This window comes from Portunus trituberculatus, chromosome 48 (assembly GCF_017591435.1).
Source record: "Portunus trituberculatus isolate SZX2019 chromosome 48, ASM1759143v1, whole genome shotgun sequence".
NCBI lineage: Eukaryota > Metazoa > Arthropoda > Malacostraca > Decapoda > Portunidae > Portunus > Portunus trituberculatus.
This window is the reverse complement of record NC_059302.1, coordinates 15908633-15936602: the sequence shown is the minus strand read 5'-3', so window position 1 is coordinate 15936602 and position 27970 is coordinate 15908633. Positions and strand designations below refer to the sequence as shown.

Sequence of the window (27970 nt, the reverse complement as noted above, 5' to 3'; positions counted from 1 at the left end):
TGTGGGATCTTGAAGCCTTTGAAGGATGGTTTCACAGGCAATGATTCTTTCAGACAGGCAATGATTCTTTCAGACAGCTCAGCTGCTGACTGCCGAGTGCCGACTGGCGGCCGCGGCGACTGCCGAGTCTCACCGGGTCTGCCTGCTGACGCGTACGGTTCAAGTACAGTGCATGGGGGTGGGGGGGCCTTGGCGGAATGGCGGGACGATTGACCGACGGCCTCATTTTTTTGTCATTTGTAAAAGTTGTAAAGTTTATAACTGGATATTCCATGATATTTATTGATTATCAGAAATTGGATGAGATTTCTGCAAATTTTCTGTGTAAACTTAAAAATATCTGTAGATTTTGCACAAAAATCTGTTTTTCTGTATACTCTTCGAAATATCTGTAGAAATACAGATATTTCTGTAGACCTGGCAACACTGGTCTGACTGGCTAACTGGACGGCCCCCTGTATCACACCGACCCAGGGTCCACATGAGTCATAGACACGTGACCGTGGATGTGCGGATGGAAGACCTTGTATATCTGGACCGTGGTCAAATGCTCATGAGAAATGGTACCAGACAAGTCAAGAGCACACACCAACTCCAGCGGCATACCAACTCGAGCGTCAGAGCAACCAATCTTTTTTCCCAAAAAATTTCTCCAGAATGATGGTATAACAGGTTACTCCATTTCCGTCACAAATTAATACATTTCAAATTATGTATATTTACATGTGTACAGGACTTGGTCCGGTCGTACATACGTTTGTCCCAGACAGTTTCCCACCTCTCATCAAAGTCCACCAAAGCTGAAAAACACCCCCACTATATTATCTAATTTCTGTGTGTGATTTACTATCTAAATCTTCGTGGCACGGTATGCCACGACTATTGAAAGTCTTTTAAGGTCACATGTATCTATGGTACGTGTGTCCTATCTCAAAACATGGATGTCAAACGAAAAATAAGAAGCGTATCTCGGGCGTTCCTATGTATTTTCAGTTAATGGGCTGATGCTATGTTTTGAGTGTAAGGGGGATAGGGACAACAGCAGACCAATAGTGCATCTGCAATTCACTTGGGACTTTATACCGCCTTCCATTATTTAACCGAGTTCGGTTTCTTTGTAATCTTCAGGGTTGATTTTTCAGTTATTCCTTTTCTCCATTCCAATCAAGTTTTCAATATTCTATATAAAGGATGAATGCAGCTTTATTTTTATGTACTTTACGGTAGTACAACTTTATTTGACACTCTACTTTAGTGCATTCGAAAGCATATCAACAGAACAATCATGATTCACGAAAATATCAGCTTCAATTATATATATTGTCTGGGAATTTTTTCCCCGAATTTTAACACTGTTCTATCTAGGGAAAATTCCATAAATTGTACCATTGTTTTGATGCTCGACCTGTTTCCAGTGCACTCGACTTGGCACGCTCGAGTTGGTTCGTTCTTGACTCGTCCATAAACCATGAGAAACCCCACCGATGAAAACAGTGCGCGTGAAAAGCTTCCTCGCGAATCGGCAGTGGTGCTTAGTTGTGTAATCAATCAAATTGTTCGTGTGAAGCAGTTTTTTTTTTTTTTTTCAAGGCCCCCTGTACAATGATCATATCTTGCGGGACGCTTCTGAAAGGAGATACATATGAAGACTATTGACTGACAAACAGTCTTCAGTAATCCCTTCTTTATAAGCTTCTCAATCACTCATGATTAATCCATGATGTCTTGATACACAATAGCAATATTAATTCTCTCTCTCTCTCTCTCTCTCTCTCTCTCTCATGTTCAAGAAGTAGACTTGTAAAGGATTAAAAATAAGTCAATATATTTAATTTATTAGAGAGACTGTAGAAAAACAAACAAACAAATGTGATCGCAGTGTTCCCAACAAGTCATTGAATATCATAGTACATCCGGCAAAGAAGGGTAGCGCTGTACAGACCACGTAGTACAGACAGCAGGCACCACGTACGACAGTAAGAAGTGGAATGTCCATGGAATGCGTCAACTGCCAGCATTCAAAACTTCTAATACACATACTGAAATCAGTCAGTGTTCCACTCATGTGCGTGTTTAATGGCTACCCCTGTGACTCCCTCGGCCCAGTGTTTAACGATTCTACGTATTTGCTTGTGAAGAGACTCAAATTGCTGTCTTGGAGAAGTAACTGCTGAGGCCAGAGTCGTCCATAAGGAGCAAAAATATGAATCAGGCAAGGATTCGACAAACTTTAAATACCAGTTGCATGTGAACTCTTGGGTCCAGTACTTGGCTGTGATGTAGGAACGCCTCCTCTCAACAGTTAGCAAGCTTTCTAGTGGTCCTTTCTGATTGGTGTGAGCAGTTGGTAATTCATTACTTTGGAAACTGCAAGAGCTTTCTTGCTTCTTTTCGAACACTATATGAATCTGTCTTCATGGTTCAAACCAATTATTATAGCACGTGGTATGAACAAAGATACAAACAAAAGATACCCTTGTGGCTCCCTCGGCCCCGTGTTTAACGATTCTACGCATTTGCTTGTGAAGAGACTCAAATTGTTGTCTTGGAGAAGTAACTGCTGAGGCCAGAGTCGTCCATAAGGAGCAAAGGTATGTATCAGACAAGGATTCGACAAACTTTACATACCAGTTGCATATGAACTCTTGGGTCCAGTTGGCTGTGATGTAGGAACACCTCCTCTCAACAATCAGCAAGCTTTCTAGTGGTCCTTCCTTTTTGGTATAAGCAGTTGGTAATTCATTATTTTGGAAACTGCAAGAGCTTTCCTCCTTCTTCACGAACACTATATGAATCTGCCCTAATGGTTCAAACCAGTTATCATAACATGTGGTATGAACAAAGATAGTGGCGTTACATAATGTCCCTTGTAATTTTTATAGTATGATCTTTTTTTTTCTATTGTCAGTGTTTTTCATATGTAAGGGTGGGTTTACACGTGTCAATATGCGACTGAAATTGCAAGTCATTAGAAGTATCGACAGAGCCTTTCTAGTCGGAACAGGTTTACACACGGCAACTGGCAAGCATCGACTGGGTGGCAGGAAGTGAACATAAACAAACCGCTACCCAACAAAATGTCTTCCTCCGGTGACTATCAAATTAAATCATCACAAGTGTTCAATTCTCACCTCCCAACAACACCCATCATAGAGGGAAACAGTTTTTGGAAAGTGGCAGCCATATCATCGAACATCAATTTGCGAAAGCTCTCTTTATGCTTTATAATTGTAAGATTAAACGAATACTTGCCATGTGTGAAGTTTGATCGAAATTTCACGAACACTTAACTGCATCACTTAAGGAGTTAAACGAGAGAGAATCCTGCTTTGCAACACACGCCAGTCTTAAGAGAGGTTTGAGAAATCAGGATAGAAGGCAGCAGTATGGGCAGAGCCATAATAGTGTTATAACCACCGCCCCAGCAGCAGGGACACCACACCAAAGGTCCTTACTCACAGCTTCCACTGTAATTCACTTACTCTCAGCGGCAGACCAGGACAGCATTCAGGATGGGGCGGCACAGGGATAAAACTGGCGAAGGTCTGTGACTAGAGAGGGAAGCGAGGTACACTTACTCACCAGGACTCACTCAGACAGGCAGGAGGCAGGAAACACTTAGCACAGCTTCTTACGTTTACTTAGGTACAACACAGTACATAACAGGCAGTGAAAGGTAATACACAGGGCAAGCGCAGAGACAGAACACACAGTGGTGACAAGAGCGACGGAGAGGAGACCAAGATTACTTGGACTAGGCTGGAGCTGCTTTTATATTCCCACCCTTGCAATGCCGCCATTGGCTCACCTCTGAGCCAATCACTGTTGGTTTATCCACCTGCACGGCCATGCACATCCGGTGCCCACTTCCTATCTCTCTTAACACTACCACCTCGCTCCAAATTCACTACCCCTCCCCCCCTTTTCGCCGTAACACTGCCCTCCCCGACCGAAATAGTCGTCTCGACTATTTATTGTCACTTTCACATTCATAATCTGCCCACCACCGAGGTCTTTTCTTCGTCCTGAGGGGGCGAGGTATACACAGTTCACTTCAAGCCTCTTTCTTCCTCAGGACTCTTGTGCACACCGACAACACACTCCGCAACATTGTTTATATCGCCGTCACCCACCACCTCGCTGTCGCTCCTCACCCATTGTCTGGCGACGAGGGTGGTCCCTGCTGGCCCCACGTGAAGTGTCCTTCCTCCACCGCAGCCCACAGCTGGTCAACGTGGACAATGCGTGGCCGCCTCTTGTGCCATCGCCCAGCAGTGCAAGCACCCCACGTTGCATGGCCGGCGACTCAAACTGTCTGCGTTGCCATAGTTATATCCCGGGCGGTGCACCACTCGGTAGTTGTACTCCTCCAAGTAGCTTAGCTACCACCACAGCTGTCCTTCTGGGTTCTTCAGAGTCTTTAGCCATCTCAGTGCCACATGGTCGGTCCTGATAACAAACTCAGCTCCATACAAGTACGAGTAGAAGTGGGCCAAACTCCTCACTATAGCAAGCAACTCTTTCCTGGTGACGCAGTAGTTCTGCTCAGGCTTGCTGAACTTAGAGCTGTAATAGGCTAGCACATACTCCTTACCTTCCTTTACTTGAGACAGCACTGCTCCAAGGCCCTCTGCGCTTGCGTCAGTGTCGAGGATAAAGGGAAGGCCGAGAACAGGGAAGGGCAGCACCAGAGCACTTATCATCGCCACCTTCAGACCACTAAACGCGTCCTGACAAGCTTCATCCCAGGTGAAGCGGGCATTCTTCCTTGTCAGCTGATGCAGGGGAGCCGCAAGGGTGGTGAAGCCTTCCACAAACCTGCGGTAATAGCTACACAGGCCAAGGAAGCTTCTCACGCTCGCCACCGATGTCGGGATTGGCCAATCCGCCACTGCCAACACCTTGTTAGGGTCCATGCGCACTCCGCCTTGCCCCACGGCATGCCCAAGGAACGGCACTTCATGCTGGAAGAAGGTGCTTTTCTTCGGGTTCAGCTTCAGATTCGCCTCCCACAGACGGCCCAGCACCACCTCCAGACGTTGCAGCTCCTCCTCAAACGACCTTGCAAACACCAGAACGTCGTCCAGATACACTAAAGCTGCTTTCCACTGCAACTCAGCTAGCACCTTCTTCATGAGCCACTCAAAACATCCAGGGGCGTTGCGTTGAGTGGAGCACATTCTGTCCCTCTACCCTTTCACAGAGATTTCCATCCTTGGAGATTTCAATGTTCACCACCAGCTATGGCTTTCATCTCCCTTCACAGATCATCCTGGTGAATTAGCCTTCAACTTTGCTATCCTCCATGACCTAGAGCAACTGGTGCATCACCCTACCCGTATTCCTGACCGTCTTGGAGACACACCCAACATTCTTGATCTCTTCCTCACCTCTAATCCTTCTGCTTATGCTGTCTCCCTTTCATCTCCGTTGGGCTCCTCCGATCACAATCTCATTTCTGTATCTTGTCCTATTTCTCCAATCCCTCCACAGGATCCCCAAAGCAGAGGTGCCTCTGGCGTTTTGCCTCTGCCAGTTGGGGGGACCTGAGGAGGTATTATGCTGATTTTCCTGGAATGATTACTGCTTCCGTGTCAGAGACCCATCTCTTTGTGCTGAACGCATAACAGAGGTGATAGTGTCTGGCATGGAGGCGTACATTCCTCATTCTTTATCTCAACCTAAACCTTCTAAACCTTGGTTTAACTCAGCCTGTTCTCGTGCTATACATGATAGAGAGGTTGCCCACAAAAGGTACTTGAGTCTTCCATCTCCTGAATCTCATGCACTTTATATCTCTGCCCGGAATCATGCCAAGTCTGTTCTTCAACTTGCCAAACACTCTTTCATAAATAGAAAATGTCAAAATCTTTCAAACTCAAACTCCCCTCGAGACTTCTGGCATCTAGCCAAAAACATCTCAAATAACTTCACTTCTTCTTTCCTTCCTTTATTTTATCCTTATGGCACCACTGCCATCTCTTCTGTCTCTAAAGCTGAACTCTTCTCTCAAACCTTTGCTCACAACTCCACCTTGGATGATTCTGGGCTTGTCCTCCCTCTCCTCCTCCCTCTGACTATTTCATGTCTACAATTAAAATTCTTCGTAATGATGTTTTCCATGCCCTCGCTGGCCTAAACCCTCGGAAGGCTTATGGTCCTGATGGGGTCCCTCCTATTGTTCTCAAAAACTGTGCTTCCATGCTTGCACCTTGCCTGGCCAAACTCTTCCAACTTTGTCTATCGACTTCTACCTTTCCTTCCTGCTGGAAGTTTGCCTACATTCAGCCTGTTCCTAAAAAGGGTGACCGTTCTAATCCCTCAAACTACCGTCCTATAGCTTTAATCTCTTGCTTGTCTAAAGTTTTTAATCTATCCTGAATAGGAAGATTCTCAAACATCTGTCACTTCACAATCTTCTGTCTGATCGCCAGTATGGCTTCCGTCAAGGTCGCTCTACTGGTGATCTTCTGGCTTTCCTTACTGAGTCTTGGTCATCCTCTTTTAGAGATTTCGGTGAAACTTTTGCTGTAGCGTTAGACATATCAAAAGCTTTTGATAGAGTCTGGCATAAAGCTTTGATTTCAAAACTGCCCTCCTACGGCTTCTATCCTTCTCTCTGCAACTTTATCTCAAGTTTCCTTTCCGACCGTTCTATTGCTGCTGTGGTAGACGGCCACTGTTCTTCTCCTAAATCTATTAATAGTGGTGTTCCTCAGGGTTCTGTCCTGTCACCCACTCTCTTTCTATTATTCATTAATGACCTTCTTAACCAAACTTCTTGCCCTATCCACTCCTACGCTGATGATACCACCCTACATCTTTCCACGTCTTTTCAGAGACGACCAACCCTTCAGGAAGTCAACAGATCACGCAGGGACGCCACGGAACGCCTGAATTCCGATCTTTCTAAGATTTCCGATTGGGGCGGAGAAAATCTAGTAGTTTTCAATACCTCAATAACTCAATTCCTCCATCTATCAACTCGACACAACCTTCCAGACAACTATCCCCTCATCTTCAATGACACTCAACTGTCTCCTCTTCCACAATGAATATCCTCGGTCTGTCCTTTGCTCATAATCTTAACTGGAAACTTCACATCTCATCTCTTGCTAAAACAGCTTCTATGAAGTTAGGTGTTCTGAGGCGTCTCCGCCAGTTTTTCTCACCCCTCCAACTGCTTACTCTGTATAAGGGCCTTATCCGCCCTTGTATGGAGTACTCCAGACACAGTTTTACTAGATAGGGTGGAATCTAAAGCTTTTCGTCTCATCAACTCCCCTCCTCTGACTAACTGTCTTCAGCCTCTTTCTCACCGCCGAAATGTTGCATCTCTTTCTATCTTTTATCGCTATTTTCATGCTAACTGCTCTACTGATCTTGCTAACTGCATGCCTCCCCTCCTTCTGCGGCCTCGCTGCACAAGGCTTTCTTCTTCCTTTCATCCCTATTCTGTCCAACTCTCTAACGGAAGAGTTAACCAGTACTCTCAATCATTTATTCATTTCACTGATAAACTCTGGAACTCCCTCCCTGCATCTGTATTTCCGACTTCCTACAACTTGTCTTCTTTTAAGAGGAAGGTATCGAGGCATTTGCTCCCAAATTTTGGTTGACGCTTTACCACTTTTTAGGGAGCCAGCACTCAAGTGGGCCTTTTTTTTATTTTCTTTTTTTTGCCCTTGGCTCTCTCCCCTACATAAAAAAAAACCGAACGGCATCACCCGGAACTGCCACAATCCCTGCCCGAAGGAGAACGCCGTTTTCCGCTTGTCTGCCTTGCGGGGTGCGTCAAGTGTGTGTGCGTCTAACCTGTGTGCTGCGGGAACATAGTGACTCTGTGAACTCAGTGACATTACAAACATTTTCCCGAGTTTAAAACACGTTTCCGTATGTACTTGTACGTGGTGTGTGGACAGCACTTGTAAATTTGTATATAATATACTAACTTTTTCCTTGTACACCTGGGCTGTTAAGAAACACTAAAACTACCAGTGAAACCGCTCAGCTGGACAATAAATAAATACAATAAACTGAATAACTTTATGTGGCCCTACAGAATCTACAGTTGGCCTGCTAATCAAAGTTAAGCTTCATACAATCAAACCCCCTTAACAAATGGTAGCAGCGGTGGGATAACCCACTAAGTAACATTAAAAACCCAGGAAACTCCGGAAATACGGAAACACCGCGATTGTGAGATAAAACGAAACATTGTGAACCTGCCTTCTGAGCGAATTCATACGGGAAACCGAGGAGTGAGATGGTAGTGGAGAGCGGGCAGTGAGGAAAACATGCTGACTCCACCTGCTGACTTGTACTGTGTGGTTGGTGACTGCCCCACAACAAGTACTCTTCCCCCTTCTCTTCGCTCTTAAGTCACCTGTGTGGAAGGCTTGTTTTCACTTGAACTCTCACGCGCAGTGTTACTGTGACACACACACTCACACTCTTGAGAGTTACGCACTTCCCTCTCGTTACAATTGTCGCTTGGCGGCTGAGGAACAAATAACTCAGCCTGTATCTTCTCAACACTTCGGCTTTATTGGAGGGCGTGGTACGTCTTCAAACGCTGACGGTACACTAGGCGTGGTACGTCGAGGTGGGCGTGGCTGGCTTCTCATGAACTGAGGGACCGTTCGAGCTTCTCGCCTGCCTGGGAGGAAAACTCCTTGACCTCGGGGCGACCACTGGTCCGGGCACCTCTCATCCCCAGCCTACTCAGCGTCTCAAGATCTTCCGAGTGGCGAGGGATAACGCAGAAGACGTAACCAACTGCGGCTGCCGAAGCAATACTATAGGTATTAGGTGAGAAAGCAACAGTTAGCTGACACTACAGTAAACATTAAAATAAATACATCACTTGCTGACATAAATATTTGTGATGATTTATTGGAGCTGTCAAATTTTTCGTACCTGAGCTGGTGTGCCTCCTCCTCTCTTGCTGGACTTGCGTGCGGCGAGCTGGTAGGTAGCGGCGCGGCGGTTTTTGGGCGGCAAAGCTGTGATGTGGTGTCACAGCAGCGGTGGTAGTGTACAGGAAGGCTTCAAATTCCATGGCTCTCGCCAGTGTCTGCTGCACATCTGCTGGGTGCACCTGCTTCACGTAGATTTGCACCTGCTGATCCTCCAGTGCGTCTATGAAAGCATCCCGAGACAGTACCGTCACCATCTCTTCTGGGGCCAATAAGGTACACATGATGCACCAGCGACTCCACCGTCTTGGCTAGCTGTGGGAGAGACTAACCCTGCTGACGTATTCTACCCTTCAGCTGCTCCCTGTACACCTCGGCCTGGAACACACTTCCGAAATGCCTTCTTAACGCCTCAGCCACCGCGTTGTACGTTGATCGCTGGTTCGCCGTCATGTGTGTCAGGATCTCCAGCGCTGGCCCGTGCAGACTGGCCACGAGCTGCAGTGCTTTTTCCTGGTCGCTCCATCCCTATCCTTGAGCGAGCAGCTCAAACTGTGCCTGGTATGCCTCCCAGGCCACCTGCCTGCCAAACTCAACCGGTTTGTGCTGGACAGAGGTTCCCCCTACGTGCCAGGCAGATCCAGCAACAGATGGTGGTGGTGGAGTTTGTGGTGGGGTGATAGCGTCATCCTCGGGTGCAAGCGCATACCACAGGTGTGTCGACTGTGTCCTGCCACCACAGCAGCCGACATCACCAGGCTCCGAGGATGCGTAGGAACGGCCTTGTCCTGCTGGCTCAGAATACTTAGACCGGCCCCACATGCCAAGAGACTTTTTCTCCAGGGAGCACCGCAGTCTCGTCACCTCCTCCCGCACTTCCTCCACCTTGCTCTCGACGACTTCAGTGCGTCCCTCATACTTTTGTCTCACTGCTACCAGTTCCTCCTTGAACTCTTCTGTCAGGTCCCGCACAACTTCTTGCCGTGTTCCACGATGGACTGTCTTGCCTCCCAGATTGCTGCAAGCATCTCCTCTCTCATCAGGTCCATTCGCATTACTACCGCACTCGTTTCTTGTTTTATGTCACTTGCCATTTTGTCCACTCGCACATCCACTGCACTTGTTTCTTGTTTACTTTCACTTATTTCCTGTACCATTTTGTCCATCCACAAACCCATTGCACTAATTGTTTCCTGTGCCATCCTAGCAACGAAGTTTTCCAGCCTTTTCCAATCTGGCTCACTGCCTCTCATGTCTGAGTCTGCCATTGTTCAGGCATACCTGGCAACCTCACTAGCCAAACTTTATCCAACTGCTGACACCAATTGTTATAACCGCCGCCCCAGTAGCAGGGACACCACACCCAAGGTCCTTACTCACAGCTTCCACAGCCGCGACCGTAACTCACTTACTCTCAGTGGCAGACCAGGACAGCATTCAGGAAGGGGTGGCACAGGGATAAAACTGGCGAAGGTCCGTGACTAGCGAGGGGAGTGAGGTGCACTTACTCACCAGGACTCAGGCAGGACTCACTCAGACAGGCAGGAGGCAAGAAATACTTAGCACAGCTTCTTACGTTTACTTGGGTACAACACAGTACATAACAAGCAGTGCAAGGTAATACACAGGACAAGTGCAGAGATGGAACACACAGCGGTGACAAGAGCGACGGAGAGGAGACCAAGACTACTTGGACTGTATGTGTGTAGATTTACCACCTCTAGAAAGAGGGGTGGAGTGGGCCCTTATGCCTTTGGATGGCGGCCCACATGACTACTTGGACTAGACTGGGGTCGCTTTTATATTCCACCCCCTCCCTTGCAATGCCGCCATTGGCTCACCTCTGGGCCAATCAGCGTTGGTTTGTCCACCTGCACAGCCATGCACATCCGGTGCCCACTTCCTGTCTCTCTCAACACCACCACCTCGCTCCAAATTCACTACCCCCCCCCTTTTCGACGTAACAAAAGTGCAAAATAGAGTAGGGTAGTGTAGGATATCCAGCGGCAAGGAGAGAGTGAGACACAGCAGCATACGTCATCTCTTTATTGTAACAGTACAACAACTGAAGATCCCCGCCAGTTTGACTTGAATGTGGCGGGGAAAGTGCATTGTACATATCACTTATCCATCATCCCCCCCCTAAGATAAATGTGTCCCTCTAACACATTGATCTGACGTGTGCAGAGCTGGGCACTTCCATACCTCGGTCCGCACCTCCGCTCCTCCGTACCTGCGGACCACCAAACGAGATGCGGAGGTCCGAAGTGCGGAAAAATTTTCAAAAGTGCGAAGTAACAGGAAAGGAAAGGAGACAGTCAGTACCTCCGCACCTGAGACAGGTGCAGAAAAGCGAAATTTTGAATTGGTACTTTCGCACCTGAGATTTTCCAGGAAAAAAATAAATAAAGACGACAGTCCAGACTCCGTAGCATTACTTTCGGCCATTTTTGGCAGTCTGTGCTACCAAGCATATTTTCCCACCATATGAGTGACGTCACTCATTCAGGTCTAAGCATGCTCTCTCTCTCTCTCTCTCTCTCTCTCTCTGATGATGATGATGATGATGATAATAATAATAGTAATAATAATATCAATATTAATAATAATAATAATAATAATAATAATAATAATAATAATAATAATAATAATAATAATATATATATATATATATATATATATATATATATATATATATATATATATATATATATATATATATATATATATATATATATATATATATATATATATATATATATATATATATATATATATATATATATATATATATATATAGATAGATAGATAGATAGATAGATAGATAGATAGATAGATAGATAGATAGATAGATAGATAGATAGATAGATAGATATATATGTATATATATATATATATATATATATATATATATATATATATATATATATATATATATATATATATATATATATATATATATATATATATATATATATATATATATATATATATATATATATATATATATATATATATATATATATATATATATATATATATGTATATGGAGCTCTGATGTATTATTGACTTCTATTTTGTATTATTTTTTGAGGTGCGGACTAGATTTCTTGGGCGCGCTTTAATAGTTTTGGGTACGGTACCAGAGGTGTGGAGGTGTGGTACCGGACCGAGGGAAAAAAATTTAGGCGCGGAATTACAGGTACGGACTATCTGCATTTCGAGGTCCAGAGGAGTGGTACTGGACTACCCGATATCCAGTAATGCGCCCACCTCTGGACGTGTGTTAATACCCAATGGGCTACAAGAACGGAAATAACATGAACTGAACGGAAATCAAATTAAACAGTAGTTGGTGTAACAAAGTGTGTATATGTATGAATGTGTGTGTTTATACATAGTCATCTAGCCACCTCGGACGCTTCACCTGTCTCTTGGGGTGTGGCTGGGGTGGGGGTGGGGTGGGTGTTTGTGTAGTTGGCAAGGGTGCTTCGCTCTGTGCAGGCGGCGGCGTTGGCACAGAGGTAGGCCTCAAGTGTCGTCTGTTCCTGAGGCTCATGCGGCCACTGCTGTCGAGCCTAATGATGTATTGCTTGTGAAGGAGCGCCTCCACTACCAAGCCTGTGTGATCCCACACATTGGAGGCCTGGTTCTGCACCCTCACGCAGGTGCCAGGGGCCAGAGGTGGGAGCTGTCTAGGTGCTCTGTTGGCCATCAGGATGTTGCCTCCCTCTCCCATCTGCATCTCTTTCTTATGAAGCGTTCTTCCCCAGTGCCTGTCTATCTTGAAGTGCTGTCTAGGCTGTTGGTACCCCATCTCTTAACTTTTTGTGACGTGTCGCTGTGTGGGAAGTGGGCGATTTCCAACCATCCGGTGAGCCTATCAGCATACACCATGTAGGAATGCCCTTCGTGCTGGAACATGTCTGCCACGGTAGACTGGAAGAGTACTCTGGGGGAGGTGTGACGATGAGTGTTTCTGCCGGCTGTGAGTGAGCATTCGTTTCCCATGACGTGCAGGATACCCTGTAGTGTTGCAGGTCCGCCTCCAATCCGGGCCAGTATACGCACTGCCTCGTCCTCCGCTGCATGGAGTCCAGTCCCTGGTGACCAATGTGTAGGTTTGCTGCTACCTGTGGGTAGAGGGGCTCGGGGATCACGAGGCGCACACACCCCTGGTTGAATGTGTATGTCACCAGGTCTTGATTGACTGCCAACCTGTCTCTCAAGTCGTAGAAAGGGCGCAGGCAGGCCACCTCTTGTGACTTGCGTTGGTGCCAGTCTGCGGCTAACACCTTGGCCAGTTGCAGCTGGTACATGGGGTCGTCAGCTGCAAATCTCCTTACCACTGACTCTTCCAGGACGTGGCTCTCATGTTCAGCCATGGCGATCATGGCGGCTGCTACTGCCTCAGCGAGGTCCTCGTCCAGGCCCGTGTCGGTATCCGACAGGGAGCTCCTGAGCGTTGAGTAACTAGAGAAGAAGTCTGCCATGGTGTTCCTTTTCCCTGGCAGATATTTCACCTGGAAGTGGTACTGCAACGTTCGCTCCTTCAGCTAGAAGAGCCGTGGGTTAATAACTTTCGTAAGAGCCTTGTCACCCAGTAGCTTGGTGAGGGGGCAGTGGTCGGTGACGATGGTGAGGTTTGGGTACCCCAACAAGAACAGTCTGGCTTTTTGGAGGCACCACACCACAGCTAACGCTTCCCTTTCCACTGCGGTGTAGCCAGCCTCGGCGGCAGAAATGTGGCGGCTGCCGCATAGAGCCAACCGCCAGCCCGCCCTGCAGCAGAAAGGGGTGACGGCGGACGAGCAGTGACAGTACTGCTGCAGAATGACGAAACCGATGCCCTCCCTACTCCAGTCTGTGATGGCTACTGTTGGGTGGGTTTTGTCATAATATTCCAGGCCGTCTTTCACGAGTTGGTATATGGTTTCCTGTGCTTGATGGAACTTTTCCTGCAGTTGTTCGTCCCAGCACACGGACTTCCCGCATGACTTCTTCAGGAGCTCCCAAATGTTGTTCATGATTGGGGCCGTAGCGAGGAAGGGGGAAAGTTGGTTGACGAACCCGTACCATGACATGATTTCTGAGATGGAAGGCTTGTCTGGTATCTTAAAGTTCCTGATTGCCGCGAGGCGCTCGTCCGTAGGTTTATACTCGTCCCAGCTGATGCGGAAACCTACGAAATCGACTTCCCTCTGGGTGAACTGCAATTTTTCTGGTTTTAGTGTAATCTCCTTGGCTGCACAGGTCGTCAGGAACTCATAAGTATGCAAGAAAGCCTCCTCAATGCTGCTGTCATACAACAGGGTATCGTCAACACACTTGTACTTCCTCTTGATAACCAGGATGGCGTCATCAAAGCGCTTTGTATACGCGTCGCCGGCAGAACAGTGGCCCATGGGAGTCCGGAGGTACCTGAACCTGCCCCATGGGGTGATGAAGGTGGTGAGACTATGACCTCCAGTATGCGTCCGCTACTGTCTTGTACGAGTGCTTTGGGACACCAGAGACCATGTCAAAGGGGCGGGTGTGATGTGTCTCCCTCCGGCTGACGGCGTTAAGGCGCTGGTAGTCAACACTGTGCCACGGCTGGCCAAACTTCTTGGCCACCACCACCATGCAGGCGCACCACTCCGTGGGCTCCTCCACCAGGACGAGCTCGATGACACCCGGTCTGATGTCTTCTTCTAGCTGGGCCTTTACCTCATCCTCCCAGTCTTTCGGCACAGATGCTGGTGTGTGGCAGGTGTAGGGGACGGCGTTGGGTGCCAGATGAATGCGGTGTGGCTCGCCTTCCATCACAGGCAACAGGTTCCTGGTGGTGTTGAAGGTTGAGGCTGAGAGGTGCTGTAACAGCCATTCCTCCAGCCGCTGCACGTGCTCTTCGTTTGGCGGAAACGGTATAACTGCGGGCCTGGTGGGGGGCTGGGCAGGCTTGGCGGTGCTTGCACCGCTGGCTGGGAATGGTGGGGAAAGCTTGTCGGGACTAAACTCAGCTCTCTGCACGCACTCAATGACAGAAACAGCGACTAAGCGGAGGGTATGAAGTATACGTCCTGCTCTGTAGTGATGCCGCCGAGGGTTATGTGGCACCGGCATGACCCGAGGCATCGTAGTGGCACTAGCTTACCTAGCGCTGCCTGTGGTGTTAGGGCACTTCACTCGTCGAAGGTGCTTCTGGCATCCACGGCGCTCTGCAGTGGGGGAAAAAAGTGGAGTTTAACATGGTGGACAGCTTCCCGTCGTGGCCAATTGCAGAGGAGGAGCCAGCATTCCATGGACCGTCTCCACGACCTGAATGCAGCTGGCATAATTTCCAGTTCGCATTTCTCCGGGGCGGCCGAGGGGGGCACCTGAGGGGTGGGTGCTGCGTTGCCGCATGTGTGGAGGGCCGCCATGTCGGCCTATAGTGTGGTGATGGCTTGCTGCTGCTCCAACAGGCCTGGCCTGTTGGAGCAGCTGCTTGAGGCTGCGGGGAACCACCGGCTTTGAGGCCCTGGACGTCGAGCGGGGAGACCGGCGAGGCAGAGGCATCTTGAGTTAACCGCTGCAAGTACTCTGGTATCACTGCACCTGTAGGATATCCAGCTGCAAGGAGAGAGCGAGACACAGCGGCGTACGTCCTCTCTTTATTGTATCAGTACAGCAACTGAAGTCTGAAGATCCCCGCCAGTCAGTGTTGCAAGTAGGAAAAATCAAAATGTATCCACGTGATCTTCAAAATGTACCATTTGGAACCAAAATGTATCAAATTTATCATCTATCTATTAAATCAAATTACTTATTGCGTTACGTCACTGTATGAATTATTTTCTTTAATTGCGGCTGAAAGCGACGTATGGAATCATCATAGCCGTCTGGCAGTTGTGTCTGAGAGAGAGAGAGAGAGAGAGAGAGAGAAAAAATTCTCTCTCTCTCTCTCTCTCTCTCTCACACACACACTATGACTCTCATATAGGTTGATGGACACTGCTATTATCTTCGTTACTATCTATTTACCCGCTAATGGGTGTGTGATTGTGACATTAGTGAATATAGACTTAAAACAAAGAGATACCAGTGAGGTTTCTTCCCTGTAACTCTTAAGTTTAAATTAGGAACATTTGTAGGAACACCTGCTCTTTGACTATGTATGACACAGTATGATGCAGTACATCTATGTAGACATATCATAATATCACTGCTATGAAATATACAACATCACAGCCTGCAAGTTAATCACTGGAATATCAATAAGATATCATGCGCTGTATGTAAATATAGCTATCACTAGAAGTAATACAGTCATGATTCTATTCAAAATATACATGGAATCTTTATATATAGAGAGTAAAAAAATATGAGAAACAATATATTCAACTTAAATCTTTCAACTTCACTAGAATTGTATAGAATATATATTGAAATATAATGAAGACACTTAAGATTCAAGCACTGTGTGGTAATTACCAGCCTATCTATCCATCATATATAAGAAAATAGGAACATTTGCAGGAACACCAGTATGATGCAGTAAATCTATGTAGACATTTCATAATATCAATTTGCTATGAAATATACATTATTATAACAGCCTGTAAGTTAATCACTAGAATATTAATAAGATATCATGCACTGTATGTAAATATATCACCACCAAAATATGAGCATATTGAGCATGTAGATTCACATCACTTTGCTATAAAAAAAAATCATTATCACAGGCTCACAGCCTGTAAGTTAATCACTTATCCTAGAATATCAAAAAGACATCATACACTCTATGTAAATATAGCACTACCATAATATGAGCATATAGATAGATATACTGTATCACCTGTATAACCATCAAGTGGAGAACTTTCGCCAAATTCACCTTTGGTAACTAGCAACTATCATTAAACTTACATTTTTTGCTGTGCCACAAGGCAATTCCATCCAGGCTAGCCGCAGCCCGCAGGGCATTCACATCACAGCTGACCAGCGTCGCAGTCCCTGGCACGGAGCGGCAGCATCTATGACTCTCCGACTCCGAGTCTTGTCTTGTTGAAACTTGATTGTTGACAGTTGATGTCGACGGTCGTCCACCGTTTTAACAGGACACCGCAACTGGACGGGAAGCTTAGCCGGAGTTTTTCAATGGTAGATACTTTTAATTATTTTGGCTGGCCAATCTTGTAAAACACACACACACACACACACACACACACACACACACACACACACACACACATATATATATATATATATATATATATATATATATATATATATATATATATATATATATATATATATATATTTTTTTTTTTTTTTTTTTTTTTTTTTTGGCTGGCCAAGCTTGTAAAAAAAAAAAAATGCTGTCCTAGGACAGCCAAAAAGTATCAAATTTGTTCCCAAAACGGTAAAAAGTATCAAATTTTGTCTGACAATTCTATTTTGTACCAATTTTGCTGAGCGGCGTAAGAATGTACGAGCATTGTCAAAATGTATCATTTTGGTACAATTGTACCATTACTTGCAACACTGCCGCCAGTTTGACTTGAACGTGGCAGGGAAAAGGTTTCGTACATCACTTATCCAACAGGTCGGGAGGGAGTTTAACACTTTAATTGACGTAGTTTAGTGTTCGTGAAATTTTGATCAAACTTCACACATGTTAAGTATTCGTTTAATCTTACAGTTTCACATCACAACACTTATCTGGCGTCACAAGGTATTTAACGAAAGCTTCAGAGTGATTCCTCAAGCCGTTGACAGCCTCTAAAAGAAAAAAACATGTGGGGAAAATAAAAAAAATTGCTTCTCAGAGAAAAAACTTTGTAACAAGTTTTATTACCCCTTCAAAAAATATTACAAGTTAGCATTCATAAAGACAAATAACCATCACCAAAAAACTTTACAAAAGTTTAGTGCCCATAGAGCACTGCTCCAGCAAACTGAGTAGGATTCCCTAATGGTTTCCTACAGTATTTTCCAAAAGTGGAGTCACTGGCTCAACCAAATGTGGAGACAATAGTGGAGAGGGGCAATGACAAGGCAGCCTTACTGGACGCGGACGATCTGGTGGAGTGAGGAGAAAACATATTGAGATCAATGCCTGCAGAACACGTACATTAGATCCTTGGCCCAGCGCCGTTAAGTATCACTTGAGGCCACATAGAATGGAGACCTAGAAGTAAAAAAAAGCCAGTAACATTTCCCCCCTGACATCAGAAGTAACATAAGGTAGTGGTGTAAACACATAACAATTTATTAGGGACATAAGCATCAAAAGACAGTTCAGAGAAATAATCGCCTGGTCTTGAAGTTTGTAGGAGGTCACCTATCCGAAAAGAGACATGGGCGGACACCAGTAACACCAACATAACTAACTTTCTGGACAACTGAATGATTGACAGGGTGTCATTAGGTCCCAAGCCCTAGATGTAGGTTAAGAATAAGGGTGCATTTACACCAAGCGAATCGAATCGATTCAGTTCATGAAGAATAATTTGAATCGAGTCATTTTGAATCTGCATAGTTCCAACCGACTGATTCACATCATTCAGATGATTCAGTACCAAGGTAGCCTTTGGGAAGTATGGACGTATTAGCTTTTGCAGAAATAGCAGTGTTACAGTGGCTGAGGAAGTGTAGGCGTAGGCATCGGCAATGAATATGGTTGCATGCAATTAATTCTAGAAGACCTAAATTTGGGAGCTTTGGGCATTTGTTCCCAGATTTGGTCAATAATCCGGAGAGGTTTTAGATTTCTTTAGGATAACAACAGAATAATCTAAAATGTTGGTTGAACCTGTCACCAGCAAGAAGTACTAGGCCTACAGCAGAAGTCATGTCAGTTCGTGACACTGAGAGAATACTTTGTCTTCCCATGGAGGTATGGAGGTAGAGCTGTCGAGTGGCAGGACAGAATAATTCACTGATAGATACATTCACCGCGGAAGAAATGGGCGCACCAGTTGATACCATAATATCACATCTACTCTTTATTTAGGATTAACGGTATACGGAGGATATTAAAACAAATACAGCTATGTTAATTCTATTATTCTGTCATACTAACTTTTACTTTGTGACGTGCCATACCGTAGTATTTAGTGAACGAAATCAGAGGCACAGGGGGTAATATAAGGAAGTTTACACCACTCCCCACTCTGGCTGGTGGCAGTCATGAACATGAAGTCTGGCAACTTCCTTCCGCATGTGGTTAAGAAAATTTACAGCAGAGACCAAGAGTCTAATGCCTAAGTTAAAGCCTTCCAAATAGTGGCTGAGAGGTTTCCCGACCTTTTCCCCAATGTCACTGACACACTATGCGATGGGGACCAGTGCTTTGGCAAGCAAACCATTTGTGTGGTAAAGCTGGGTGTCAAGGAGTTTCCCTCCAGTACTCAAGGCCTTAGAGATGGCAGGCAGCATTTGTTGTAGGAACACACATATTTGGCAGATTGCTGGGAAGCTGAATTTTGTTACAGGTAAGCTTAATGGCTTCGGATGATGGACGATGTCTCAAACTGTCATTCAGAATGGAAGCAAGCTGTTCCTCTTCCCCTTGAAAATGGGCAGAAAGCTAGCAGTGAATTGGCGTGTGCGGCGAATCAGGCATCGCTCTCGTTAAATACCTTGTGACGTCAGGTACGTGTCGTGACGTGAAATTAATTTTTAGTGGTCAGCAGATATGCTCTTTTTCCCTCACCAACTCCAACATTTTCTCTCCATCTGGACACTAACTTTTCAAGTCTTTCTCCGTGACGTCACAACATAAACAAAGTCGCAAATTGATTGAACACCAACAGGTCAGTCTTATTTGCGACTGTTTTTTCCAGTCATTAGACACCGATATTCAGTCGAAAACTCTTCCAACTTGCAAATCAATCGCATACTGACACGTGTGAACCCGCTTTAACTCATGTTAAAGTTAGTCATTATGTTACCACCCCACCGTCACTACTGTCCCCCACACACACGGCAAGGCATGCAGGGGAGGCCGGGAAGAGCACACCCAACACTACACCTACGTAAGCCACATGGAGGCTCGACACAGAATTTTATACCGGATCCTCCTGTAAGCTGCCAGCGAGGAAACGCTCCCGTCGTAGCTCCTGGATGGCGTGCTGTGCCCCCTCCCCTCGTCTCTGGCGACGCCCCAAACTAGTAGACACCGCAGACCGGAGTATAAAACTCTAGGGGTATAATGCTCCCCTTATGTGCTTATGTCTTTCTAACTCAAGTAACAAGATTAGGCTTCCTTGGTTATACTCCCTGCACCAAATTCAAGTTCTGGAGCGGTATCTAGTCCCCTAAGGCTATCCCAGAGACAGTGAGGATAAGATAAAACCAGTCTTCTCCAAGTCTGTTTATTGAGAATACAAATCGCAACTTTTCTCTAACATGTAATAATGCCAACCTGACATATACATAAATAAATCATTTTGGTTGCAAGGGAAAGGAATGTCCCCACTCCACACCCCTATTCTCTTACTTACAGTTCTATCACGGGGGGATAACTAAATCACCCTTACGTAAAAAAAAAAAAAAAAAAATATATATATATATATATATATATATATATATATATATATATATATATATATATATATATATATATATATATATATATATATATATATATATATATATATATATATATATATATATATATGTGTGTGTGTGTGTGTGTGTACGTAGTGGTCATGGATGCTTTGAATGGTAGAAAAATATAGGCATTAGGCAATTAATAAATACTGTTTATTTTAATCATTATTAGAGCTATTGTCCTTACATAGCATATATATTGTTCATGTTGTATTGTATGCATGTATTAAGGAGAGTCTTTACTACAAAATGTGTGTGTGTGTGTGTGTGTGTGTGTGTGTGTGTGTTTGAGCAATTATGAGTATATTATACGAAGATATTCTCTCTCTCTCTCTCTCTCTCTCTCTCTCTCTCTCTCTCTCTCTGTGTGTGTGTGTGTGTGTGTGTGTGTAGGGACAGCTATGTGTATAATGATAATGAAGTCTATGTTATTTCCTTTCCTAATGTTCTCTCAGTTCCTTAACTTCAACCTTGACACTTATTATAACTTCTTGGACCGTGGTTCCTTCATGGCCTTCACCACCAGCATCAAGGACAGCAGCAAGGCCAGACCCGCTGACACAGACACCCCGATGATCATATCGGTATGGTCAGGCTTGGCTATGAGGGCGTGAGAGTGAGTGCCACTTTAGTTACTTGATTTGGGTTGGAATTCTTGCATATTTTTTTTTCTTTTATGTTATGGCCTACAGCGCCTGAAGGCATACTTGAAGAGTATTTGTGAGAAGCGCTGTTCAACTTTTGAACATTAGTGGCGCAGGTAATTTCATTTATAGTGGTACCCATATTAGGACCCAGATCACCACCCAAGCACATCTTTAGTGTAACCACCTAGAACCATATAATGACAAGTAGGTAACTTAAACCGCTCGACAAACGGCATAGCGTGTGTGTGTGAGGTAATGGCATAGCTTCAATGTGGTATGTGGTGGGATTCGAACCTACGCGTGGACGTCTGTCCGCTCCCACGCTCACCACCTTATCCACTACGCCACTTGCTATACATGCGTACCCTAGAGAACCAAATTAAAGTTTCAGCTATTTCAGATACTTTGAGATGAGTAAGGTTAGGTTAGTTTCCCTTGAATTATTAGATTAGGTTCGGTTAGATTAGATAGCTACTCAATCTTAAGCTATATATAAATCATCCAATACCAGCTGAAAAGTATATGGTGATGTAGATTAAAAATAATAGACACAGTTAAGTAAACGGAGTCACTACCAAAAGTCATATAGGCGATATGTGCATAGTATACCTGGAATGAAATTAGGAAAAGGCGACTCCTGACAAGTGGCAATGCTCCTCAGACCAGTGGGAAGTTTGGTCTCTCCCTCCACGCAAACTTCGTTGGGTCCCACCGTTTCGTTGTAGCCGTCGATAGTATAGCTTTTATACTGTCAATGAAACATGGACAGAATAGATTACTAGGATTAGAAGCGTAAGAAGGTAATAGTGACGTCGAGCAAGATATGACAACAAAGAAGAAAGGTGATAGACGACAGACGTTTAGTAGAAATAGGAATAACAGAAAAATGCAGGCCAGAAAACTATAGTTATAAATGCGGGCATGAGCAAAGCAGACGTAGCATGAAGGAAACAGGGCAGGATAGGTAAAGGTAGATAGAAGAGGAGGTCGACGTAAGTACTACTTGAAAGAAGATACAGAGAGAGAGAGAGAGAGAGAGAGAGAGAGAGAGAGAGAGAGAGAGAGAGAGAGAGAGAGAGAGAGAGAGAGAGAGAGAGAGAGAGAGAGAGAGAGAGAGAGAGAGAGAGAGAGAGAGAGAGAGAGAGAGAGAGAGAGAGAGAGAGAGAGAGACTTTTAAGGCGGGTTCACACATACCACTTTGCGACTGAAATTACAAGTTGCAATAAGTATCGACTGAGCCCTTCTAGTCGGAAAACGTCACATATAGCGACTGGAAAGTATCGACTAGTTGGCGCCTTGGCGGGAAGTGAATGCAAACAAACAGCTACCCGCAAAGATGCCTCCCTCCAGTGACGATGTTGAAGCGGCGATTGCTCTTCTTTTGGCTTACCGGAAGAGTCAACAGAAATTAAAATGCCTGTGGATATGTCCTTGGCTAATGGCGGGTTCGCACGTGCCAATATGCCACTGAAATTTTACGTACGTAGGGTTTCCGACTCAAAATCGGTGCCTAGCGATTGGAGGAAACAGTTAGTGGATTTGCGAATTTATTTACGTCGTGACGTCACCGAGTAAACTTTGAAAATGTGATCTCCAGGTATAGAGAAGATGTTAGAGTTGGTGAAGGATAAAGAACACGTTTGAGACCCCAGAAATTGATTATACAATAAAAAAAATAACTTGCGCAAATCGTCGTTCGACGAAATAGCTGCCACTTTCAAAGAACTTTCCTTCAATGCACGGTGTTGTTGGGGGTGAAGTTTGAAGACTTGTCAGGGTTTAATTTTATCACAATTTTGCATAATCTTCTTAAGATCAACAATTTTCTTATGAGAAATGTAGGCTAATTTAGAGTGTGGTAGACACTCCTTTCTTTCCTTCTGCTTAGCCACGGACGTATCCACAGGCATTTTCTTTTCTGTTGACTCTTCCGGTGAGCCTTAAGAAGAGCAACCACAGTTTCAGCATCGTCACTGGAGGAAGACATCTTGGAGGGTAGCTGTTTGTTTACATTCACTTCCCACCAAGTCCCCAATAGTCGATACTTTCCAGGCGATACGTGTGACACTTTTCGACTAGAAGGGATGAGTCGGAAACTCTACGTACGTAAAATTTCAATCGCAACATTGGCACGTGTGAACCCGCCTTAAGGAAAGAAAGGAGCGTCTACCACATATCAATTGTAAGAAGACTATGCATAATTGCGATCAAATTAAATTCTGACAAGTCTTCAATCTTCACCTCCAACAACACCCTGTATTGGGGGAAACAGTTCTTGGAGAGTGGCATCTATTTTGTCGAACGACAATTTGCGGAAGCTTTTTTTTACTGTATAACTAATTTCTGGGGTCCCAGATGTGGTCTTTTTCCCTCACTAACTCTAACATCTTCTCTATACCTGGAGACCACATTTTCAAAGCTTACTCCATGACTTCAAAACGTAAATAAAGTCTCAAATCGACTGAACAAGACCAATATGCTGGTCTTGCTTTGCGACTGGTTTATCCAGTCGCTAGGCTTTCAGTCGAAAATTGGCACGTGTAAACCCGCCTTTTAGAGTATGCAAAACTTCGTGCATGAAATTGAGGTATAGAGAAGGAAGAATAATGTGAGAGTTGGTTTTAAGTGCAGATGTTCACTATGTGCAGTGTGGATATACGTACCAGATTTATCAAAGACAGGTGTGTGTGTGTGATTAAATAACACAGGTGTATGTGTGCGAGTATTTAGAATCGCTTTATATTCTCTATAAGAGTATTTTCAAACCCAGCAGAGGTGATTCGTCAGGTTTTCACGAATTTATTCATCATTGATGGTGCTGAATGTTAGCCGAACCAACATATGAATCGGAAAAAAACATCCATTAAAATCTCAGTAACTCCTAATTCACCCAGTTAAATGAATTCGACAGGACTCGGAACCTATGAATTAAGAAAAATTTTGAAAGAGTACGTAATCGATGGGACTGAATAGCTGTTATCTATATGTATATTTTTTTCTAATAGACGAATGCTTAAGAAATAAAGGACTGCAGTGATACTTTTACAAGAATTCTGCATCATCACCGAAGAAAGATATGTTAAAGGCCGGTTTATCATTTTTGTGACATTTGAAAAGGGTTCCAATAAAAATCCAAACTTCTCTTAAATTCAGTAAAAAAAAACTCACCTCCGTATAGTCGAAATGAGTCAGATCGTCGCCCCAAGACACACGGTACTTAAGGTTCGGTGTGAAGAAACCCCCTTCCCACGTAATGAAGAGAGAAGACTCTTCGTAAACCCTCACCACGATCCTTCCGAGAGCTGTGGATGTAACCTCATAATTCTCTCTCTCTCTCTCTCTCTCTCTCTCTCTCTCTCTCTCTCTCTCTCTCTCTCTCTCTCTCTCTCTCACACACACACACACACACACACACACACACACACACACACACACACACACACACACACTCAGTGTACCTGGATATTAAAAAGGCTTTTGATAAAATCCCTCCCTAAAATGAACAAGAGATTATTTGAAGGATAGGGAAATGAGAATTGTGATCAGAGATACATACTCATCTTGGGGTAAAGTAACTAGCGGAGTGCCACAAGGGTCAGTGTCAGTCCCCATTATGTTTTAGATTTATATAAACGACATTCACATTGGGGTAAACAGTTATATAAGTTTATTTGCTGATGATGCAAAGCTGCTAAAAGTTATCAAAACCAGAGAGGACTGTTTGCTATTACAGGAGGATATAAACAAGATCTATGCGTGGAGCAGGAAGTGAAAATTGGAGTTTAATGCCAAGAAATGTCACATAATGGAACTAGGAAAAAGTAAAAGAAGACCGGTATGGAACTATTTGATGGGAGAGGAACAAATAATGAAGACTAAAGAGGAAAAAGATCTGGGAGTGATCATACAGGAAAATCTGAGCCCTGAAAAACACATAAGCAAGATATTTGGACTATCATATAAAATGTTGACTAATATAAAAGTGGCATTTCAATACATGGACAAAGATATGATGGAAAAAATCATCACAAGCATGATACATCCAAGGCTGGAATATGCAGCAGCGGTATGGTCTCCAAACTCTAAAAAGAATATATGAAAATTGGAAAGGATACAAAAGATTGCTACAAAGATGGTGCCGGTATTAACATATGAAGAGCGGCTGAAGGAAATGGGACTGACAACCTTAAAAGATAGAAGAGAACGTGGGGACCTAATAACAATGTACAAGATAGTCAATGGCATTGAAAAGATAGACAAAGAAAACTTGGTACTATTGACAGAAGAAGATGGAAGGACAAGAGGACATGAAAAGATCAGGATGAGGCAGTGTGTGAAGGAAATCGGAAAAATACAGTTTTTCACACAGAACGGTGGAAAAAAGGAATGCATTGGATAATGAAGTTGTTACAGCACATAATGTGCATAACTTTAAGGAAAAGTTAGATAAATGGAGACATGGAGACAGGACATTATGAGCCCAGCTCGAACCCTGTACAATACAACTAGATAAATACAACTAGGTAAATACACACACACACACACACACACACACACACACACACACACACACACAAATTAATGACAATGATGTCAAGCTGAGTATGGAGGGCAAAACCAAAATTTCCCTCTTTTGTAGCAAGGTTGAGGTTGAAAGAGACTTACACTCAGGAAGTGTGAAGGCGTCTACGCAAGCAGGATCGGCTGAAGTGATGCCATTGTGTAGTACTGTCACACACAAGTTGTGATTCTGGGCGGGTTTTAGCTCAGTCCACTGGAACTTGGAGTCAGTAGTGATGTAGGAGCGTTTATTCCCCGATTTAGAGTAGGACACATTATACTCAATTTCGTCTGCAGTGGGACAGATTGGAGGCTCCCAGTCAATCACGGCTGTGGTGTCTGTCACATTAGTCACACTCAGCTTGTCCACCACTGAAAGAACATAATTCCAATCTCAGTACTGTTCTTATTCCTCGAGCTGACTGGATCTGTATTTTTAAACATGTGGAAATCATAGGAACTGCAAAAGTCGATGTCTATATTGATAATTACCAATTGCTCATGTTACACTATCACTATAATCATGTAATATCATTTATAACCCAAGTTACTTTCAATACAGTCTATGAAAAAAATTAACCGAGAGAACGCATTGAAACCTTGAGAAAGCCATCCCTGGGCATACATGGAGGACAGAGTTGCCTTGAAAACACGGAGCGATTAACTATCATGAGGATGAGAAGTGAACACACCGTAGCGGAACGGGGACAGGATGGTGAGTTATTTGTTGTACGAGCCGTAGTTTACAGCTTACTGTGACCGGAGCCTACATACTAACAAAAGCCACTGAAGTGTGATGATAATAGTAATGATGCATGTACTGTTTTCTTTAAATGTAGACTACTATGGAATTAAAAAATAAGCTAGGAAATAGAAAAGTGACTAGAAGGAAAAAATTTTCTTTTTTCTTTTTAGACTATATGAATTCGACTCGAAGCTCAGAAAAATACAGTTTTTTTGACTCTGAAGGATCAGAAAAAGTAAAGTTTCCGGAGACTCAATTCATAATAGTGCGGTCAGTCTCGTTTTTCTAGACTGAAGCAACGCCTGGATCTAAAGGCTCATGATTCTGAAATAATAGACAACTCTACATTCCTACTTTGTTAGGTATTGAGCGTCAGCAGCAGCGGCAGGAGGTGTGGTTTCAATTAAAAGTAAGCACTTAAAATACACGAACCTTCAGGTTGAGATCTGCAATTGGTGCAATGTCTTGCCAACAGCGTGTCGTCCACGTCGAAGGCGTGAAGACAAGTTCTATACTTCGTGTTGAGGTCCAACTCCTTGATGGTGACGCCAGTGACGCTGAGATCGGTGGTAGTGTTAAAGACATCTCCCAACGTCAGATAGAGGTGATCTACATCAGGACACACTGGCTTGTACTCCCAGTTAATGTCTACCTCCGTACAACCCTGAGGCGGGCAGTTCTGGATCTTAACGGCGTCTGTGGATGGCAAAAGCATTGAAATGGAGGAAAGAATGGAGGGAGAGGTATAGATCGAGATGGTAGGAGAGGTAACCTAAAGGTGCAAAGGCACAAGTTTAAAAGTACAAAGGAAAAGAACAATGGAATCGACAGAAAGAAGATGGGAGGAAAAAAAATGTAAACAAGATCATTAGAAAAATTATCAATGGCAGTTTCTGCCCAGAAAAAAATATAGACACAGCGTCATCAATGCCTTCGCAAGAGAGCCCTCACGCACTCATCCTTATGGAACGCAGCCCACGCTAAATTGAAGAGAATCTCCCAGCTCCTCAGCAACAACGGCTATCAGCAGCAAGAAATAGACGAAGTTACACGTCGCCGTATGGACAACTACATCCGCGAGAATCCCCCCGAACAACAAACATCATATATCACTCTCTACTACAAGAACACGATGTCCTCAGCATACAAAGAAGACGAGAAAGCCGTAAAGATCATCCACAACAACGTCTCGCCCATCAACACAGACACTAAACTCCAAGTCATCATTTACTACAAGACCAGAAAATCCTCATCATGAAGAATACCTGTCTTTCCCTGACACACTCCCTGCAAGAAGTGAACGTCGTGTGCCAACACTCATGCACTGTTGGTGACTGCAGTCACCTAAACTCGAGGTACATCGGCTTCACATCTACAACCTTATTAAAGAGAATCACAGCACACCTACAGGACTGCGCCATACGACGACACATGAATGAGCAGGGACTCATCCTGAAGCGACATCACATGGAAAGCAACACCACCATCCTAATTAAAGAAAACGACCTCAGAAGACT

At 44.4% G+C, this 27970-nt stretch overlaps 1 protein-coding gene across 5 annotated transcripts in view; it reads right to left on the bottom strand.

Annotated features, from left to right (window-relative positions):
• Window positions 1-17709: 17709 nt before the first annotated feature.
• The window catches only part of LOC123498655 (tenascin-like), a 15494-nt gene continuing 5233 nt past the window's right edge, over window positions 17710-27970 (bottom strand). For 3 of the 5 annotated variants that reach the window (XM_045245967.1, XM_045245970.1, XM_045245972.1), the window contains 5 exons: window positions 26886-27149; window positions 25814-26080; window positions 24317-24450; window positions 21758-21896; window positions 20633-21101 (listed from right to left, as the gene is read on the bottom strand). In XM_045245967.1, coding sequence (XP_045101902.1) covers window positions 20983-21101; window positions 21758-21896; window positions 24317-24450; window positions 25814-26080; window positions 26886-27149 — 923 coding nt within the window. In that variant the 3' untranslated portion in view covers window positions 20633-20982. Of the gene's footprint in view, window positions 17967-20632; window positions 21102-21757; window positions 21897-24316; window positions 24451-25813; window positions 26081-26885; window positions 27150-27970 lie in introns of those variants that run through there. The other 2 variants (XM_045245968.1, XM_045245971.1) reach the window with 2 other exon arrangements.